General features: G+C 46.6%; 1 protein-coding gene and 3 pseudogenes across 1 annotated transcript in view; 3 read left to right on the top strand and 1 right to left on the bottom strand.

Moving 5' to 3' along the window:
- The first annotated feature begins 1116 nt into the window (after positions 1-1116).
- LOC106814601 lies at positions 1117-1592 on the top strand (annotated as a pseudogene).
- A 953-nt stretch (positions 1593-2545) lies between these two features.
- Positions 2546-2932, bottom strand: LOC106814599 (annotated as a pseudogene).
- A 280-nt stretch (positions 2933-3212) lies between these two features.
- On the top strand, positions 3213-3655 carry LOC106814602 (annotated as a pseudogene).
- Positions 3656-6928: 3273 nt separating this feature from the next.
- The window catches only part of LOC106814598 (muscle M-line assembly protein unc-89-like), a 21423-nt gene continuing 16207 nt past the window's right edge, over positions 6929-12144 (top strand). Inside the window, exons 1-3 of the mRNA XM_014818938.1 lie at positions 6929-7999; positions 9386-9526; positions 10875-10918. Coding sequence (XP_014674424.1) covers positions 7798-7999; positions 9386-9526; positions 10875-10918 — 387 coding nt within the window. The 5' untranslated portion in view covers positions 6929-7797. The remainder of the gene's footprint in view (positions 8000-9385; positions 9527-10874; positions 10919-12144) is intronic.

The following is a 12144-nucleotide window of genomic DNA, read 5'->3' as shown; positions in this document are numbered from 1 at the left end:
ACTAGCATACGTGATATTGGCCCACTATATGCAGCTGACGAAAGTAGCGTATAGATCTTATAATATGCTAATAAGACGTGCAGGAGAGATAAGGTCACATGCATGTCTAAAATGGAGCAACTAATATGCGTGCACCAGTTACCAATGTAAAAGGATAAAATCGAGAATATTTGGGGTAAATTCATTGGGACTACTATATTATCAAAACTATATCCATAGGTCAATGCAGGCTACGTATATGGCTATGTGTTTTATAGATAGGATATATATAATTGTACGTCACTGATTAGATTAACTCTAAAAAGCAACTGTTGAATTTGAATACGCGGAATACAGGCAACTTGATATTACTACGGTACCAAACTTGATAGAGGTTGCTACAGTTACTACTATGATGACATGCACGTAATTAGGAGTATATTGGACAAAAGGCATCTTTTGTTATATTTAACCGAAGGCACGAACCTCATTTTGACGCGAAAATTGTTCGTTACGTTTCCCGTCTAGTCGCAGACCGGTTGCGCGTTCGGGTACCGAAAACGGTAGACTGGTACTCGCTCCCACCTCGATTACTCGATGGGGACCGGTAAGGCATAATCTAGTGGACAGAATTCTTGTCCAGTAGAGAATGCGCGCGCAACCGGATTACGCGTTAGCGCCTCGATTTGGAATACGGATATGAGTTTAAAAGATGGCGGCGGCCAGCAAGTAAAAAACTGCTGCTCTTTACCATCAATGATCAAATATGGTTAATGGCGGATAGTACACCGCGAAAAATTCGGAGATAGAGTCATATCTGTAAGTGATATCACTGCCTTACTTTTCGCACGAAAAATATCAAATCGAACTTGAACACATCCTCCATTTGCTTGCCATGCCGGATTAGCCGTGCAAACGGACCACTGATTGGTCGTATCGGCTGATTTCCTATCGAGTCTGTGACCAATCGTTGCCATGCTTTGTTTATCGCTTACCGGTCCCTAAGCCGATAGGTGGGACCGGGTACCAGTCTACGAAAACGGCGGGTGGTGCATTGCAACGATGTGCATGTAAGCGCCAATCCGTTTTCAGCAGCCGAACTGTTAACCAATCAGCGGATTTGCTCTATCCATCAGGTTACCATATAAATACAGCCATGGTAAGAGGCAGTATTACAAGTTCAATTTCGTTCGTTACTATACAATAATGGCTCGTACCAAGCAGACAGCTCGTAAGTCAACGGGAGGCAAGGCCCTAGGAAGCAGTTGGCGACGAAGGCAGCTCGTAGAGTGCCCCTGCTACCGGAGGAGTGAAGAAACCTCATCGTTACAGACCCGGCACGGTCGCCCTGAGAGAGATTCGTCGTTACCAGAAGAGCACCGAGCTGCTCATCCGCAAGCTGCCGTTCCAACGCCTGGTCCGTGAGATCGCGCAAGACTTCAAGACTGACCTGCGCTCCAGAGCTCCGCCGTGATGGCTCTTCAGGAGGCTAGCGAGGCTTACCTCTCGTTGGTCTTTTGAAGATACCAACCTGTGCGCCATCACCGCCAAGAGAGTCACGATCATGCAAGGACATCCAGCTCGCTCGTCGTATCCGTGGCGAACGCGCTTAAACACTGCGGCCTGTACCAGTGAAACCAACCGGCCCTTTTCAGGGCCACCATTTCTTCCCAGAAATGATTTCTGCTTTGCTTTACCCATCACGCGCAATACCTAAAGAAACCAAATGGGATGACTATTTGACAACAGATGTAATGTAATAATGAAGTAGGCGAACGATACGTGCTATAAGTGAATATTGGCCCTGTAACCCTGCATGTCTGTTATGGACAAATAGTGTAAAAACGTCGATGTAGGATCGCTGCGTTATGTGACGGTAAAATAATAATTATATATAGGAGGGGATATATAGCTATTGTATATATATATCAAGAGTCCATAGTAGAAAAGAATCGAATGTTCTATTATGGACTCTTGATATATCTATATAATTATATATATATTATATATATATACATATGACGATCACAAACGTGGTGATTTACTGATATTACCATAGCGACATATACGTCAAGGATAAAACTGCTTACTAGTACACTACACTATTAGAAGGAAACAATTTCGGTGTGTGTACTCAGTACGGATAAATGGTGTAAAGATGAAATAATAACCTAATAGATGGTATATATAGCTATTATTTATAGCAATTTGAATCAAGGTATTACAATGTGTGATGAATATAGAATTATGTTCTTTAAAACACAAATTATCTTAATCGCGTAGTGATACATCCAACAGAGAAAACAGATAGGGAGTGAGTACGGTGAAAGATATTCGAAATACCAAATCCTTGCTGAGTGTTAAAGACCAGAACCCTTTGATTATAAAACACAAGTGTATTGGATTGAGGCGATCTCAGAAGCCGTAATTAATGTAAGCAATAATAGATACAGCGACGGGTTGGGTAATCGGTTTTATTATCGTAGTACGATTGATGATGGAAGCAGGTTTGCAAATGTAGTAATCATTTCTGGGAAAATGGTGGCAAAAAAAGGGCCGCGTTGGTTTACTGGTACGGCGCGTTGGCTCTACTTGGAGCTGGTGTACTTGTGACAGCCTTGGTGCCCTCAGATACTGCGTGCTTGGCCAGCTCTCCGGAAGGATGAGACGGACAGCAGTCTGGATCTCCCTGCTCGAGATAGTTGACGCTTGTTGTAGTGCGCCAGACGAGAAGACTCGCGGCGATACGCTCGAAGATGTCGTTGACGAAGCTGTTCATGATGCCCATCGCCTTGCTAGAGATCCGGGTGTCTGGTGTAACCTGCTTCAACACCTTGTAGATGTAGATGCTGTAGCTCTCCTTTCTCTTCTTCCTCCTCTTCTTGCCATCAGTAGGCCTCTTCTGAGCCTTACCAGCCTTCTTGACGGCTTTTCCACTTGGCTTTGGCGCATGGTGTTAGATAGATCTGCGTTGCAGTAAAACCAGTCAGTGAATGTGTAAGACCGGTAGACGCGTCGGCCCTATTTATAGGGACGGGTGGATGAGAAGGGCAACCGACATTTTCAAACCCCATTATCCGTGTCATCAAGCGAGAAGCAGCGGGAACCAAATACGCGTCACAACCTGTTTAGCCAGTTGAAAACTTGTTCGCGCCAGTACAAGCATCTCGCGCTCGTCTATTGGTGGGTGCGAAGTCCGGTACAATCCTCATCGGATGTATAAATAGGGCCTGGCAGAGTTTAGCGACACACTGTCGATCTTTTTCGTCGCTATATACATTCTGTCATCAACATGTCTGGTCGTGGTAAAGGAGGAAAGGTTAGAGCAAAGGGAAAGAGCAGAAGCAGTCGCGCTGGACTGCAGTTCCCTGTTGGACGTATCCATCGTCATCTTCGTAAGGGCAACTATGGCCGAGAGGTTGGCGCTGGAGCTCCGTCTACCTGGCTGCCGTCGTTGAGTACCTGACCGCTGAGGTGCTCGAGTTGGCCGGTAACGCTGCTCGCGACAACAAGAAGTCAAGAATTATCCCACGTCATCTGCAGCTGGCCATCCGCAACGACGAGGAATTGAACAAGCTGCTCTCCGGAGTCACCATCAGCCAGGGAGGTGTCCTGCCCAACATCCAGGCTGTCCTGCTGCCAAAGAAGACTGCCAAGGCCCATTAAATGGGAATCAGCGCATGTACCAGTGAAACCAACCGGTCCTTTTCAGGCCACCATTTCTTCCAGAAAATGATTTTCTACATTTGCCAATTCCATCATTATATCTTGCGACGGTTCTAAGTGCATGCGATTATGGCGTTACATGTTTTTTGACGCCAATAACGCATCGTGCTGTCTATAATTAGTACTACTATCAGTGTACACGTTACGGCACCATAATATCATTGCAAGCTATGCTGCACAAGAACACTAGAATTAGACATGGTCAAACGCTTGAAACAGATTGCTGTGTACAAGTAAAAAAACCTCCAGTCCAACATTTAACAAGCCATTTTCAATTCATAATTATTAATCCTTCTAATCAATGGTTTTAGTTTATCCAGCGTGTGCATAGTCCTATATATTAATGACGCCACCATAGCAAGTGTATCCCCGTGTTACACCTCGATAAGCAGTAAGCTAGTCTTACATCGGATGTTATATTTCGCGATGGTAAAATCAATGTGCAGTCGGACATTTTTTATTAACATCTTTACGCTTTTGATACCTATTGGTAATATTTGGGCCGCCATGGAAAGCAAACGGGGGTATGATAATAGCATTAATATACAGAGCCGTTCATTATTTGCATATTGAGTATATTTTATATTGTACGCCATGTTACATTCTGACATTAGTGTTGTGCTCACAGTGTGTGCTGTGTGTGTGGTGTGTGTGTGCTGTCGGCTGTGTGTGTGTGTGTGTGGCGGGTGTGCGCGTGTGCTATCGTGTCGTGTGTGTTGTGGTGGTCGTGGTGTGTGTGTGCCTGTGTGCTGCTGCTATGCTGTGTAAGTGTGCTGTGTGTTGGTGTGTGTGTGTGTGTGCTGATGCTGTGTGTGTATGTGTGTGTGTATGTGTGTGTGTGCGTGTCGTGTGTTGCGGCCTTGCGAGCTGTTGCTGTGACGTGGAGTGTGTGGTGTGGTGTGTGTTGTGTGCTGTTTGTGACTGTGCGTGCGTGCGTGTGTGTGTGTGTGTGTTGTGTGTGTAGGTGGGTGTGCGAGCATGCGTGCGTGTGTTGTGTGTGCGTGCGTGTGACATCGGTTCGTTGGTATGGCTGGTTTACGCTAAGACGGTGGATTGTGAAAAACAACAAAACTACTAGGAAAATGGGTTGTATATTGGTGTTGGTGGAATGTACGTAATCGGCATCAGCGTTAAATGAAGTGTAAAATGTATCCCCACCTATTAGATTATTTTTCTACGTTACATCAGGAGTTAATAATGACAAATTTGTCATTATTAACTCCTGACAGTATGTATAGCCATCCCAGCGGCACATACCGTATATCATAATAAGTGAGTGCCCCCCCCCCGGGGTGGGGGGGATAAAGGGGGAATTTCACAACAGTCCAGCGGCTAAATGTCCCGTATTGACGTACTATATGGCATCCAGAGGCCCACGTTAGCTTTTTCCCCAGGTTTGAGGCTGCAGTGTGCTGGATATTTTATGTCTTGATTGAAACTAGACAGCAGTGATATAGGGTTTTATATTCCAACCAGCTTTCATTAAAAAAAAGCAACATTAGATCGGTAAGGGTTGGCCATCGCAACGGCGCGAAATCCACTGGTAGGTGGCTCCACCATGCGTCCAGTTTTCTAGGAAGGCATCCGCGTGCCGAAATACTTAAGCTGCCAACGCTGCGACTAGGGAAATGCGTAGCCCGTTCCCAACTTCCCATTGTGTGACAGTGCACCCCGGCGCTTGCTACCTACCGACGCATGACCGCAAGAGCGCGCTACCGCTTAGACTTCCACACGCCTGTGTCCGTTTCCCGCATCCGAATGTCTTTTCTGCTCGAAACACGATACGATTGAAACGGAGTGGAACCGATCTAGCGCGTGTCTGCGCGTCAGTTGTCAGCTATTCTTCAGTCGTAGATGGACACTCGCATTTTTTAAACTCGGCCATGCGAAGAAGTATGCTGTGTGTTCGTGTCGTTGTCCGACTTTAAACGGCTCCGATCGAAAGCTGTACTAGAGAGTAGTGGAGTTATATATGTAACATTTTCCTATGCGAAAAAAAAGAAATACAGGTGTACAGAAATACAGTACTCACCCTATACAGAACGAAAGATCATTCAGCATCGCAGCGATAAAAAACAACAAGTTCACGATTTTCCCCAACCCCACCGGTAAGCCAGGGGTCACGAGGACTACGCCCTCTCCACCCCGTCCATGAATCCATTTTAGAAAACGAGAGAAAAATCGCGAGGCGGCCATTTATGAAACAAAAATCAAAACACAATTTCATTTATTTATTTATTTATTTATTTAAAAACAGTACCTACATTGGTAAAATATATATCAACATGAGCTTGCAAGCTCCTCACCGCAACTTACTTGGGCATAAATTTAGACGGGCATAAATAAATTTGACTTTTAACGCACTAACATGCGCGCGGCTGGACCCTGTTGGTGGGACATTCCCACGAATTCTGTTGGTAGGACATTCCCACGAACTCCTATGTATACTTGAGCTACTATATTTCTGCTATACCCCTCCTCGCTGGTGGCTTTTACCTTCTCCTCCAACCCCATGCCATGGATCCCACCCGTTTGTCTATTACTGAATCCGCCAATGGCTGCTACTTGCCATTGGCCTTGCCCATTTGGCCTTGCCCTTGCCAATGGCACAGGCACTTGGAACGTTTCGCTAATAAAATGATGGTATTTAAACACGCGTGTGTGTATGTGTGTGTGTGTGTGTGTGTGTGTGTGTGTGTGGTATGTGTGTGTGTGTGTTGTTGCTGTGTGTGTGTGTGGCTGAGAGAGAGTGCCGCGGTGGTGTGCGCGCGGTATGTGTGTGTGTGTGTGTGTGCGTGCGTGCGTGTGTGTGTGTGTGTGCGTGCGCGTGTGTGCGCGTGCGCGTGTGCGTGTGCGTGTGTGTTATTTGTGCACAGCAGCGTGGGTGCGGTGAGATTGCGCGTTGCAAAAGAGCAATCGAACGGCATTTACGTGGAATGGAATTATTAGTCGATATAGAGAACACATAAACAACGAGACATAGTAATAGATAGTAAATACATTTCGTGTTTATTTACCATAATTTTTGACTTTTACCATAACATACATTGCAACGTTCCAAGTGTCTGTGCACACTAATCGATTCGCGCTACAAGCTACATGCGACCAGTGAGGCGAGAAGGCGAGAAGGACACACACACACACACACCTTACCCCAGCTCCCCGCACGAACACCGCCGCTGTCTGACCGATCAACGAGAAACGAGCGGCGGTGCCCGGGAGCAGTCTAGCCCGTGCGCGCAGCGGCGTGCCCGCGGGCCATGCATGCGAGGAGGGACTTTACACTGGCGCTGTCGCGGGACCATCCGTGGAATGTGAAGGGACCGGTTAGCCCTTGCCGCCCCAGAGAGCGCTGGCTAGCGAGCGCTGAAGGAAGGCTGCACGCGCGTGTCAATCAGTAGCAAGCACCTCCGCATTTTTTTCGCCGTCGTTGATCAGTAGACGCGACAGATCGGCGGCGGAGCGTACGTGTGATAGTAGTAGTCGACGACAGCCGTATTTTTACCTCCGATCGTCTGCTTGACCGTCGGTTTTAACCGCCTGTTTGCCCATCTGCTTGCCGACACACGCAGCAGACGTGGCTTAGGCGCTCGCGCGTTTCTGAGACCGGACAGACTCGAACCGCGATCGCAGCGGCGCCAGCGAGGACGCCGACGTTGACTATATCTATGCATGTCCACGGCGCTCTCTCGCTCGCGTGTGTATATGTGCGTGTGATACGTACCTGCGCATGAGTGTAGGACGGGGACGGCAACGGGAACGGCTCTAGAAGCGAACTCTAGTCGCTGTTATTATTCGTGTTATAAACGGTGGTTGTGACGACGCGTCTGCTCGGTGTGATCACGTGCTACAGGCAGACGACGCACGCACGCACGCAGCAGCAGCCTCTACGCAACACGATACCTACGCACAGCAGCCGCGTGCGTACATAGCGGGCTCCTCGCATCTCATACGGAATAGGTGATACGGACCAGCAGGCGAACGTACGCACGCAAGAACGCACAGCACGCACACACAAACGCAAGAGACAGGTGCATGCGCCCTCGGCTGCGTCGTCTGCGCCGGTGATGAAGTGAAGTTGTCGTCGTGACGATGCCGATCATGTGTTTCTCACAGTCGATGGCTGCGGCGGCGCTGCGCGTGCTGTTGGTACTGATGCTGCTGCTGCTGCACGAGGTGGCGGCGGCCCAGACGTACGGACCGGGAGCAATAGCTGGAGTCTTCTTCGGTACATTTCTAGGAACGCTGGCGCTGTGTGCAGCCGCGTTCGCGATATGGTTCTACGCTACTAACGGTGAGTGTGCGTGTACGTTAAAACGGCGAGAGAAAGAGGGCGAGGAGAGCGAGTGAGAGCGAGCGCGGGAGAGAGAGAATGAAAGAAAGAGCGTGAGAGAGAGTGAATGAAAGAAAGAGCGGGAGAGAGAGCAGAGACGAGAGAGAGAGAGAGAGAGAGAGAGAGGGGAGGAGAAACGAGCGGGGATCGCGAGCGCGGCGGAAGGAGATGGCAGCTGGGCGACAGTCGCGGAGAGACAGCGAAACCCGGCAGTCGGTACACGCGCGAACACACCGCACGAAGCGGCACACACACACACTACACACACACACACACACACACGCGCGACACACACGACACACACACACACACACACGCACGCACGCACGCACGCACGCACACACACACACACACACACACACACACAGAGGAGGGATCAGACATACAGAGAGACCTATAGATAGACATCAGACATACAGCGTCTGAGGTACGTGAGGGCGCTTGGTTATAAATGGTGATGAAGACAGCTGACACACCAACAGACAAGAGACACAATGCTCACAGACAGCTGGAGCACCACACGTACATCTATACGGTACCTGACTGTACATTACACCAATGGTGAATTTCACCGACAACTCAATCGACATCGTGTGTTCATGCAACACCGAATATCTCCCAATAAATTTATAAAATAAAATAACATAAATTGGCTCGTAAAATGTCCATAATGTATTCGCCATAATTTACGCGTGCAAGCCTGGGCGCAGCAGCTGCAGCATACTGAGTACTGCAGTTACCATGGCTCTCTATAGGCGTCCACACGTAAGGACTAGACGGAAGGTGAAGCAATAAAACCAGCCGAGCGACTCAGCTACGGGCCAATGTACTGCCCACGTGCAGGGTCACATTTTATGGACGTATTAAGGCTGGCTATCCCCACCTACCCACCTAACTACCTACCTATCCACCTTCCTACCGACCTATCCACCTAGCTACCTACCTATCCACCTAGCTACCTACCTATCCACATGCCTACCCACCTAGCTACCTACCTACCTACCGATCTACCTACTTACCTCTACCTACATACTTATCTATCTATCCACCCACGTAGCTACCTACCTACCTACCAATCTACCTACCTACCTACCGATCTACCTACCTACCTACCTACCTACCTACCTACCTACCTACCTACCTACCTACCTACCTACCTACCTCTACCTACATATCTCTACCTACATACTTACCTATCTATCCACCTACCTATCTACCTATCCACATACCTACCTACGTCGCTATCTACCTACTTACCTATCTATCTATCTATTCAATTCTCGATATTTCCGTATCTCCCACATGCTAGGGATAACAACGTCATTAGATTTTCTCTTTCTTATATAGGAAGATGTCCGTTCACGAAAGGCCCCGGCAAGCGAGAGAAGTCCGCGGACGTGGAGGAGGGTAAAAACGACGTCGTAGGCAAGCATGGCCACGACAACCCGAACTTTCACGACGACGTCGACATCGTACGAACCGCCCACGGTATGATGGCCATCATATACCAAGAGTGTCATAATAACAGAGAATATATAATAATAATAGGAGATGTAATAGGAGGTATAGGCGGAGATATAATAATAGAATAATAATGATATCTATTATTACACACTCCTGATCATAGTATAGCAACACGATTTTCATAGACAACGAAAGGCTAATTTGCAATTAATATTCATGAACACTGAAGGCTCGGTCGTCGATAAGGAACGAACATATACGTATGCAGGTTCATAAACATCAATAGGCTCATAGATAAAGATGGTCAATTACCGGTTCGCAGATAATGAATGTTCATTAGGAGTTTATACAATGGAGTACTATAAAAATATTATAGTTAATGCTCATCGGGTGGCCTTTGGCCACACATGAGGAAGCTTTATGCCTGCCCGATATTCAGGCCAGTGGGGGAGACATCGAGTAGGTTCCTAATGAAGGAAGGTCTGTCGGTAGCCTGGCCTAAACTAGAGCAGAACCAGAGTAAGAGTCGGGGCGATGGACTAGCCACCGGGCAGTGGGTCACGTGGTGCCGCAACGTGCTCGGATTGGTTAATCTACGTTCCGTAGACTGATAGCGGCGCGTTCATGCGGGGCGGGGATCCGGAAGACCAAGTCGATGACAATAGGAGATCGTGAAGGCACACGCCTTGTGTGTTTATCTAGCAGCTAGGTTCGCCCCACACATGCGCATAGAAAAATAAGCACGTCCGTGTGTTTACTGTGCGTGCGTGTACGCGTGCGCGTGTGATTGCGTATTCAAATTTTCATAATCTGTTTGCGATCTGATTGATTCGATCATGATCTGTGCTCTGGGCATGATAGCATCAGGAGTGTAATAACATAGATTTTGTTTATAGATTATAATAATCTATATTATTACACTGCTGATAGCATGATATGCGCGCGTTAGGGAAACAATTAACGTACAAATGAAGTCACGAAAAAAACAAAAAATACAATCACACACATCGTGAGGAAATGGCAGTTATAACCGGTTTACACTGCTAGTCTCGTTAAAAGTGAAACACATCACGAGGTCGGAATATACCACGTAGGCCTACGTAAGTGTCTTAAAATCGCATTATTCCAGCATTGATAATCGTTTGTTAATTACATTCAAGATGTAACAACAATTGTATGGCATGGTAAAAACCATTAAGAAGTTTAAAGTTTTTCCATTCATTTTTCCTTTCATTGGGGAAATGTGTCTAAGGCGGAGATTTGTGTTAGAGATAGCTACCACAACTCGGTAATTCAGAGGAAAAGAATGTTAGTGAAAATGAAATGACGTTTATTTCCGGCGATATAATAATGTCATTGTGTATTTTTTCAGGGGACGGTAAACAACTTCCCGCAAAATCAGAGAAAAGCAAGAAGGTAAGAAAAAAAGCAACTCAACGTCACTAGAATAAACCATATATTTCGCTTTTCGTAACAATGCAGACAAGAGTTTTGGGTTGTGTACTCGGGACATGTAAATATATAGTTGCGCCAAAGCCATCCATCGCCATGCACTCACTACATGACGTGTGTACGAGCAAATATTTTTCACTTTACCCGTGTTACGTTGCTCTGAATGCAAACGGTCAGCCATCGCGGTTTAGGAGATCCGTTCTATGCTCAACAACAAACAAGTGCACCATGTCGACGCTAATGGCGTATGAACGATTCATTTCTTTGATTGAATGTAGGCCCCCTACTTAAAAATAAATGTGACTGTAATCAAAAGTAAATGCTATAGTTGGCGCGATTATCAGATTGCGCGTTGTGAGCTGCTTGGTTTACAATTATATTCAAAGTATAGCGAATGCCATTCTATTCATGCGCGTCCTTCCCTCCTCGCGCCCTTGCTTGCATGCTTGTGCAGGTGCTTGTGTGCTGTGTGAGTACGCGCGTGCGCGTGTTTTCATTAATTCAATAAGATTTTGTGGTCACGCTTAGCAACATGAATATTGCTCACAAAATCCGTGATCGTTCGACAAATGCCCGTCTAAACGTGTTTTTGCGGAGACACGTATTTTCCGGCGTCGTCTGCCACACGAACAGAATGGACATTATAATATGAACATGGTCTATGGACGGGAGTCCTGTCGGCTGCAGTGGCTAGGTCGAGTGTAGTGTAGTGACCCGAGAAGAAGAAGAAGATGGACGGGATACTCGTAGCCAATGCATCGCACGTGCGATTACCTTGACCGTAGGCTCATAAAAGGTCGATTGACTTCGCTAGCGATCCGCAAGAATCTATGGAAGGCCATTACCGCCAAAACCTACCTATTTTAATCGCGCTTAAAATGTATTTTAATCGCGCTTAAAATGTATTTTAAGCGCGATTGAATTCCAGCCAATCAGAACAGTGGTTTTTAATTGTGATAAAAATAGATTTTAAGCGCGATTAAATTCCAGCCAATCAGAACAGTGGTTAATTTTTAATCGCGATTAAAATAGATTTTAAGCGCGATTAAATTCCAGCCAATCAGAACAGTGGTTAATTTTTAATCACGATTAAAATAGATTTTAAGCGCGATTAAATTCCAGCCAATCAGAACAGTGGTTAATTTTTAATCACGATTAAAATAGATTTTAAGCGGGATTAAAATAGATAG

The sequence above is a fragment of the Priapulus caudatus genome, unplaced genomic scaffold (assembly GCF_000485595.1).
Source record: "Priapulus caudatus unplaced genomic scaffold, Priapulus_caudatus-5.0.1 Scaffold949, whole genome shotgun sequence".
Lineage (NCBI taxonomy): Eukaryota > Metazoa > Priapulida > Priapulimorpha > Priapulimorphida > Priapulidae > Priapulus > Priapulus caudatus.
This window is presented reverse-complemented; position numbering and strand designations above follow the sequence as displayed.